This window comes from Solanum verrucosum, unplaced genomic scaffold (genome assembly GCF_900185275.1).
Source record: "Solanum verrucosum unplaced genomic scaffold, falcon-dt-bn FXZP01000049.1, whole genome shotgun sequence".
Lineage (NCBI taxonomy): Eukaryota > Viridiplantae > Streptophyta > Magnoliopsida > Solanales > Solanaceae > Solanum > Solanum verrucosum.
Window position 1 is genome coordinate 1,953,201 of NW_026020221.1, and position 10,077 is coordinate 1,963,277.

General features: G+C 27.5%; 1 protein-coding gene across 1 annotated transcript; it reads left to right on the forward strand.

Moving 5' to 3' along the window:
* The first annotated feature begins 404 nt into the window (after positions 1-404).
* On the forward strand, positions 405-6,263 carry LOC125831078 (protein RGF1 INDUCIBLE TRANSCRIPTION FACTOR 1-like). The gene is made up of 5 exons (XM_049510271.1): positions 405-409; positions 4,802-4,874; positions 4,967-5,155; positions 5,247-5,462; positions 5,605-6,263. The coding sequence occupies exons 1-5, from the start codon at positions 405-407 to the stop codon at positions 5,866-5,868; spliced, it is 747 nt and encodes a 248-aa protein (XP_049366228.1). The 3' UTR covers positions 5,869-6,263.
* The last annotated feature ends 3,814 nt before the right edge of the window (positions 6,264-10,077 follow it).

Here is a 10,077-nt window from a genome sequence, read left to right on the forward strand (position 1 = left end):
TATAAGTTGCATAATGATGATGATGACCAATCTTCTTTTTCTGTAACAATTTGGTATTTGGCACTCATTAGTTTAACTAATCAGGATACTTGCCCAATAAAATTCATTATTTTAAAAAAGAAGCTGCTAAAGATTTTTTCTTGTTTCAAAACTCAAATTTTATTTTCAGTTGAAGTCAATAATTGTTTTTATAACAATAAAAACCATTTTTGAATTATAACTCCAATGTTTGTCTCAATCATACACTCTTAATCTAATGACTATTAATGGTGGAGTCTTAAAACGCACCACTGACTTCTTTAATACTTTTGATAAGTAATAATAATAATAATAATAATAATAATAATAATAATAATAAAACTTAAGGTATAAATTCTCTATCTTTCTTTGTAAGTAAAGCAGAAATGAGGTCGGTAATGGAATGATCGAGAGTTTTTCCTTTTGAAGCATCAATCGTGTAGGGTGATTGGATCAGGTCAAATAAAAAGGACTTTGATAACTCAAGATTTATATTTGAAAAAAAAATGAGGAAAACGATACTTTTCCAAGTATGGTAATTGAGCCTCTACTTATAATGAGGTGATTATATTCGTATATTGTCACTTTGTCAGGCCTAACTTTATAAATAATAAAAATTTACTCGCATTTAATATTTATATTAAGTCAATAAATGTATGACATGTCTTTGTATACAGAACTTTAACACTTAACTATAATTAGTTACTAATATGTATTTTTATCTTATCAACTCATTTAACAACGGATTTTAGTGTAAACCCTTTGATACAAATGAATATTTATCTTAAAACCCACCAAATAAAAAAGATCCTAATGCGTGAAAATATCTATTCACTATGATCAATATTTTATGAACATATAGCATGAAAAGTTTTGTTAGGTATATGATCACTTCTATCTGATGGAATTCTTAGAGTTTCGTATTCCCTTTTTAAGAATTTTTTTTTACAAGAGAAAAGCAACGTTCAAGAATATGATGAAAGAGGAAAAATACAAGAAGAAAAAGTACCTTTTTTTTTTGTTATCCTTTTCATCTGTTTTTGTGTGAAGAGGGTATTGCCTTGTACATCATAGAAGAAAACAAATTATTGAATTTTGATTAGATAACTAGTACTTATGGAGTGCGACTCCTCCTTTTTCATCTTTCTATATATTTATTATCAGACTTTTATTTTTTATTCACCTAAGAAGAGCTACAAATTCCTAAATTTTATTGTATTTCATTAATTTTATTGATAATATTTTATTGTATTTCTTTTTATTTCTATTCTTACTATTAAATAATTATGTGAAATGCTAGTTGTCAAATTTAAAGTTTTAAAATATCATCAATAGAATTAATTTAATACAATATACTTCTAATTAAAATTTTATTAAAAGCATGTCAATGCCCCAAGTAATATGAAGTAATTATTTTCAATCTCAACATGGTATGTTAGTAAATGTAGAAACAAATACGAATTAGACCATATTGGGTAAATATTTATCAAGGTGTTTATGCCAATTATTTATATTTACTATATTTAATGAGATAAAAATGTATGTTAATTATAATTAATTTTTAAAAGATTATGTACAAATAAATGTTATTCGTTTATTGGTATAAATATCAAGTACAAAATAAATATTTACCCTTTTATTATCTATATTAACAAACTATATGAGGATATTGTTTAAATAATTACTCCCTCTGTCCCTAATTACTTGTCCACTTTTGAATTGGCATACCTATTAAGGAAACAATAATTGACATAGTGAGTTTATCATTTTACCCCTATTAATTATGAAGTGGATGAATTAAAAACTTAAGATTTTCAAGAAGTTCTACCTTTTCCAAAATAATTAATTGGGGGTATAATAGGTAAAAAAAAGTTGTCCTTTTTTAATTTGTCAAAATGGACAAGTAATTAGGAACAACTAAAAAAAAATGTAGACAAGTAATTAGGAACAGAGGAGTTGTTTTTACAAATTAATCACTGAAAAAAATTGTTTGACATTCTTCGGAAGATATTACTCCTAATAGAATTGTCTAGACAAATAATGGCTAGAATTCGAACCCAAAGAAATGGGTAGAAATAAATGCGCAAAATGACATTTCCAAGAACGATATGGTGGTTAAGTTTTCTTAAATAAATTATATCTTCGTCCACTTTTAATTGTCATAGTTTCCTTTTTTTAGAGTCAATTTATTAAAAACATGACTAACATTTTATGATGTATTTTTTCATCATATTGATATGCAAAAAGTTGCAATTTATAGTTCTTTTCATATAGTTTTTAAATATCTGAATTTTTTGTTTAAAATATAAAATTAATATAATCTAATTTAAATTTAAAAATTAATCAAATTGACTTTCAAAAAGCGCAACATGACAAATAAAAGTAGACATATGAAGAATTAGGAATAATTTTTTACCTTTTTATCTTTATTTATGTCTTAAGATACTTTATATTTTTTCTTATTTACTCTAGTTAAAACATTTGTAGTCTTTATATATGTAATCTTAAATTTCTAAATGACAAATACTTTCGAATAATTATTTTAAAAATCACGACACCTCATTTGAAATAGGAGGAGTATGATACTATTATTACCGTGCGCACTTGAAGCACAACATAAAATAGTCAATAATGGACCAAATATACCAAATTGTAAAAATGGGGAACAATGTCAAATACACTATTGAAACCCCACTTACCTTGTTGAATATTAGAGATTATAATTTAATAAATCTAATGGGCATGATTATTTAGTGAACAACAATTAAAAGGAGGAAAGCAAACAAACTAATGGAGAAAAAAATAATACTAAAAAAGTAGAAATGACATGACCTAATTAAGAAAGGATGTGTATATATTAGGGGTGTGAAAAAATCGAACCAATCGATAAACTGAATCGAAAAAAGTGTTATTGATTTATTGCTATTGGGTTATTGGGTTAACGGTTTCTTAATGTTTTATAAAAAAAATTATTGGGTTATCGGTTCGGTATTGGTTTTCAATATTGAGTTATTTGGTAAACTGATAACCCATTAAGAGTTAAGACTATAGTAATTTACTACGTCTACATATACATACATATTAGTAAATATTAATCTCAATATCTTAATAGTTATGTTTTTGTCATTTAGCCATCTCATACTTCGCTGTGACTTTGAGTTCACAACTTTACATTATACAAATCGTCAAAACCTAAAGTAAGAACCATATTCCTCTTGATTTCTCTTTGTGTTACACATGTATAGTTCTTTTCATGTTTGCTATTATTATTTCTATTTTATGAGCTTTTGTAAAGTTACATTATTGTCTTGTTGTGTCAAATTTATTAGAGAAGTCATATATTTGTTTTATAGGCATTTTCTTATTGGTTAAATCGAAAACCGAACCGTTAAGGACCAAATCGATAAACCGAAAACCAATAAAAAAATATCTTATTGGTTCGTTATTGATTTAGCGTATTTAAAAACCAATAAACCGAACCAATAATATATAAAATCAAACCGAACCGATTGATGCACACCCCTAATATATATGCATGAAAATGAAAGGGTAATAAACACTTAAAATATAAATGGATAAGAACGATTCACAAGTCACTAATGCCCCCTAATTCTTTATGAACCCAACAAGTCGATAAGCACCAGATAACTTAACTAATACAATATGTTTCGTTTGGAACCTCAAAAAAGAAACAAGATAAACAATGGATTATAAGATTTTATATTAATGATTCATCACATATATATATAATAAAATAGACTAGATACACCATGCTACTTGCTCTCTGTCCAACTTATATGATAAAAATGAAATTTGGAAAGTCATCTAAATTTTATATAATTTTAAAATTTTAAATTATTAATTATTATGATTTGTAAAAAAAATTTTGTAATTTTTAAATAATATATTGTTTTTTTGTTTTAATTTATTTGACAAGATATAGTTTTAAGAGTCAATAATTTTTTTTAAAATATATTTTTAAATATTTCAGATCCTCAATTATTTGAATTTATAGTATTTTTACATCATTATCAAATAATACATATTACTTAATCATCTCAATTTATGTGGGATTGGTATAATTTCGAGAGTCAATCAAATTTTTATAATTTTAAATTGTTGATTATTGTGATTTATAATATTTCTACCAAACAATTTGTGTGTTAGACAGTGTTACTAGTACCTTGTTTGATACACTTTTGCTACTTATGTACATTCTATTGGTATTAAGGTGTGTATAACTAATACATAAAATTCATAATATCAATACTACAAAGGATTTTAATACATATATTAGCCGATTAAAAACAAATATCGTCCTTTCACATCCTTTCCTCAATTTTAATGGAGTGTATTTTTGTAAATGATTTTTTATATAGAAATTATGCCAAGGATGTTATTTTTAATAACCCAATAAAAAATTACATAAAAATAATTTCAACATAACTAATACAATATTATTAATATCAACATTGTTAATATATCATATTTAATGTACTATTTTTATATATTCTACAAAACGAGTTCTAAATATGTACCCGCAAGAATATATTTATTATTATTATTATTTAATATTGATATTATAATTTGATCATTAAGTAACAAAAAGAAAGCCCCACAAGTCACAGTGCCATCCCAAGTCCTTACAAGTAGCCATCATTTCTCTCACCCCCTCCAATTTCTCCCAAACCAAAAATCCAACATTTTCTCTTTCTTTCTTTCTTTCTCTCACATAATATTCATTCACAAGAAAATAAAAAATCTGAGCGTTACTACTGAAAAGGTATTTCAAACTGGCGATCGACAATCAAGAAGCCCCAATCCGTGAATTTAAGCCTAAGAACAGGCGTATCATGGTACTATTTTTAACCACTTAAAACACAAAATCATTCTGTTCCATTCATTCATTCATTTTCTCGTATTTTTTTGCTGATTTTTCTTTTTTCAGGGACCTGATGAGGACGATAATAGTTGGCCGCCATGGTTGAAACCATTATTGAAGGAACAATTCTTTGTTCAATGCAAGTTACATGCTGATTCCCACAAGAGTGAATGTAATATGTACTGTCTGCAATGTAACAATGCCCCTCTCTGCTCTGTCTGTTTAGCCCATCACAGAGATCATCCTGTCATTCAGGTTTCCCCATTTTTCCTCCATTATTTTGCTCATATGAAATTGCTCTGTTTTTTTCTTTAAGCTTAAACAGAGTGTCACTTTGTTGAAACAGATAAGGAGGTCATCTTACCATGATGTGATAAGAGTGAATGAGATTCAGAAGTATTTAGACATTTCTTCAGTCCAAACATACATTATCAACAGTGCTAAAGTTGTTTTCTTGAATGAAAGGCCACAGCCTAGGCCAGGAAAAGGGGTCACAAATACTTGTGAAGTATGTGAAAGGAGTCTTCTTGATTCCTTCAAATTCTGCTCTCTTGGTTGCAAGGTATACAAAATTGACCATTAATTTCTCCATTTAATTGTCATTGAATAAAATTCTTTATTGCACACATTTCAAGGTAATGGCACTGCACACTGGTCCATAACCATTAATTGATGGCAAATCTTAAGCATTATCAATTTTACAGATTGTTGGGACCTCAAGTAATTTCGTGAAGAAGAAGAAGAAGCCGAAGAATTCGCCGGAGAAGAAGAGATTACCGGCGCCGATGGCGGCATCGGAATCTGATGACTTTTACAGTAGTAGCAGCAGCAGCCATGGCCGGAGAAACAAGATTCAGAGTTTCACTCCGTCAACGCCCCCTCCAACTTCTGCTAATTACAAAACGGCCAAGCGTAGAAAGGGAATTCCTCATAGAGCCCCAACAGGAGGACTATTCATAGAATATTAATCTTTGCAATCTCAGTCCTTTAATTTACATCTAAAATGCATAATGTCTATACAAATATACTGCCTAGTTTATCAAGAATGCAATTCCTCCAAACACTAGTGCTTTCTTCAAAAAAGGCCAGTGTTTTAAAGCTCTTTAGTCCACAAGAGCCGTATTGTATATAGTTTTTAGGATCAAATAGGATATGATGATAAATTGGAGGTGTGGAAGTTGAAATAAGAAAAAATGTAAGGACTAATAGTGCTAAGTTAGAAGTTGGGCTTAGAAAATAAGCTACTATAGTTTGATGAACTACTAATAAATATTATAGATTGTTTATACATATGTTTTGAATGTATTCGAGCCTTTGTAATCTAAAATGTAAATATGAATATAGTATTGTGATTATTAGAATACTTAAAAACACAGTGTCGACATTTGGAATAGAGCTTTAGCATTATAATTGTCTCATCTTTTTTTATCTTATACTATAAAATTGACACTTCCTTATCGTCTAAATTTTAGTGCTAAATGATAATATCCCATCTTATCCCAATTTCATTATTTCTATATGAATTTGACATGATAGGTTGAAAATCACTCAACAAAATCAAAAGTAAGATATATATATATATATATTTAAAAACATAAATTACACATTTATTTCTTTGTTAATCTTGGTGTCAATATAAATTGAGACGGAGAGAGTATAAAATTAGAGTAAAGACGGGGATTGAAAGAAATGGTGGCGGAATGAGATAGGTGATACGTGTCGGTTGGTATTTGGTGATGAAAAAAGGAAGATGTCTTGGTTCGTGGAATGTAAGAGTTAGGTCAGCCGCCCTTTGGTGATTATTAAATTGGGTTTATTCATTTTCTTGGTGGAGGGGTTTTCTATTAGTGGAGGACTTCTATTTATGGCTCTTCGATTAGTATTACCATTGAACGGTCACGGTGAATACACAGAGAAACTTATCTTTTCTGCATACACGAGTGTTTATACTTTACAGGCATAACGACAAAAGGAATTATTCTGAGGATTGATCGGATAGTAAAAACTATTCACTTTTTATTTTACTCTTTTAATATTTATTTTTATTTGATCGTTTTATTTTTATTTATCAATTTTAACATATCAAGAAAATATAATTAATGCACATATTTTATCCTTGACGTTAAATATTTATTTCTCAAATTATTTTCAGAATTTAATAGGAGTACTATATACCCTAATTACTTGTTCACTTTTGAATCGACACACCTATTAAGAAAATAATGATTGACATAGTGAGTTTACCATTTTATCACTATTAATTATGAAGTGGATGAATTAAAAACTTAAAGAGTTTCAAGAAGTTCTATATTTTTCAAAGTAATTAATTGAGGGTATAATAGGTTTAAAAAATTTGTCCTTTCTTGATTTGTCAAAATGGACAAGTAATTAGTGGCAACTAAAAAAAGAAAAGTGGACAAGTAATTAGGGACAGATGAAATATTAATTAATAAGAATAGTGTGATAAATATGAGTTTTTGGCTAAAAATATCCTTAAACTATACTCTTAACCTAAACTACATCCTTAAATTATTTTTCTTAATAAAAAACATCTCCAGACTCAAAGTATTTAAAACTTAACAACTTTCATCCCTCTATTAAAATTTGTCAAAAAATTAGCGAATTCCGCACAAAAAACATATGCAATTCATACTATTCTCATAAAAAAAAATCTAATAATTATTACTTGCTGGAAAAAGCTTCCAAAAATTAATTTTTTTTAGACCTTTGTTTGTTGTTAAAAAATAATAATGTTAGGACAGTGTGAGTCTACGAGGAGACATGATCTGCTCTTCTTCTTTGCCAACAGAATGGAGTTGGAGCTTAATTTTACACCATCTTCACTTTGCAAAGTCAAAATGTCGTTGGATCAATAATTTTTTGGGGCAAACTGATAGTTGAGGTAATCAAGATTCAATTAATTTTGATCTCTAGTACTCGAGTTTCGTTTTCCATTATTAGAAGTAAAAGTCTCCGATCGACACCACTTTTTGCAGATTCAATGAGAATAAAACATTTAAACGGATAATTTTTTTTTGATATAAAATCAAATGAAAAGTAAATAAAAATAAAATTGCTAATTAAAAGGAAGACAATGCAAAACGTTGTTGCTAAAAAAGATTCACAATATTTTATTTTAGATGTATGTAGAATGAATAAAATTGGTTTATTGAGGATGATTTAGGGAGTTTTGTTGAGAGTAGTGTGAACTGTACATGTTTTTGTGAAGAATTTGTTAATTTTTGACAAATTTTAACAAATGGATGAAAGTTGTCAAATTTTAAATAATTAAGGGATGTTTTCTGTTAAGAAAAATAATTTGAGGATGTAGTTTAAGTTGTGGATATAGTTTAAGGATGTTTTTTTTTGTCAAAAAGTAGAGAAAGTAACTATGTTAATCATTACTCCCTCCGTCCCATTTTATGTGAGGTAGTTTGACTCAGAGTTTAAGAAAGAAAGGAAGACTTTTAAAACTTGTGGTCTAAAATGAATGATAGAAATTTGTGTGACTATAAATTATTTCATTAAGTGTAAAATAGACATTTTAAAGTTAAATTGTTACTTTATATAGAAATGTGTCATTCTTTTTTGAACGGACTAAAATGAAAAGTAAGTTGTATAAATTGGAATAGAGGGAGTATTATTTTTATGAATGCATCAAAATCAAATATGATAAGTAAAAGTGAACAAAAGAATGATAAGTAAAAGTGAACAAAAGAGAATAATTTTGAATTCACGTATTCCCTTATGCAAAATAAATAGTACATTTTATATGTTGTGGTATATTTCTTTTAAAAAGTTAATTACTAACATTAATTAAAGGCTAATTTATTAATATTATTATATACTAATTAATTAGTTAACATAACTAGAGTTTGCCTTAATTATAATTTGCGACCTACTTTTATGCGGCTTAACTTTTTAGTTTTGTATAATTCACACGTTTGTATAATTCAGAATTTGTATAACTTTTGTATAATGTAGTTTTTTATAATATAATTTGTATAACTGTTTACGCTTCAGATGTTTGTAATTGTATAAATTCGTTATTTTGAGTTTATAAAAAAAATAACTGAACTATACAAATGTAACCACAAATCATACAAACCCGCAAATTATACAAATGATGCAGCTTAAACTGTAGCTACAGCCCATAAATATGCAAACTATAGCTATAGAGTATAATTAAGTTTATTATAGTAACTATTTGCAAAAGTCCCCAATTAGAAATAGTTAGAAAACTCTACTAAAGAGAAGGATAATTTTTTAAAAATTATTTATTTATTTTGTAATATGGAAGGAATAATACTATTCCTCCCCTAATAATTTATTTGTTTTAAAACATGATGTTTAAAAAATATACAAGACATGTTTATAGTACTTTGATTTTAAATTCAATTTGAAATAGTAATTTCAGAATATAATACTAACATAACACATTCACCCTTCTCCTCAACATCTACGTTTGTTGTTTATATTCAGATCCTCAACATGGTCGTTTTGTTCTTGATAATAACATAATTTATGGCAAGGCAACAATTGAGAAGTGACAACCCCCTTGCGTTTTCCATACACTACAAGTCTTTTTACAAGTCTTTTTTGAAAAGAGATGTGAGTGCATAGTGGGCCCAATGGCCCCTCTCATGCCCCCAAATGAAAACTATATTGGCTCGACTCGTTGGTAGGTGGGATAATATAAGAACAATTATCTCATTATAAAATATGAAATTATTCTATTTTACTTGAGTTATTTAGTTATGAGTATATATTATTTTTAAATGGTTTGATAATTTTGTTCGAAAATCTTTTTGTTCGCTATAAACTCTAACTTCTAACTTTTCTAGACCTTACTTGAGGGATAATGTTGACCTCACTTGTGGGATTATGTTGTTATTGTAAATTAATAAGTACTACTTCCTCGGTCCCATTTTATGTAACATTTTTTCATTTTTAGTCCATCCTAAATGAAAACTATATTAGCCACTCGTTGGTAGGTGGGATAAGAACAATTATCTTGTTAAAATATATGAAGTTATTTTATTTTACTTTAGTTACGAGTATATAATATTTTTAACGTTTTAAATTTTGTTCCATTAATTGGATGAAAATGGTGGTAATAGTTACTCTTTATATTTATCTTGTCTAGCATACTAAATGACCTAAAATCCTCCCTCTCT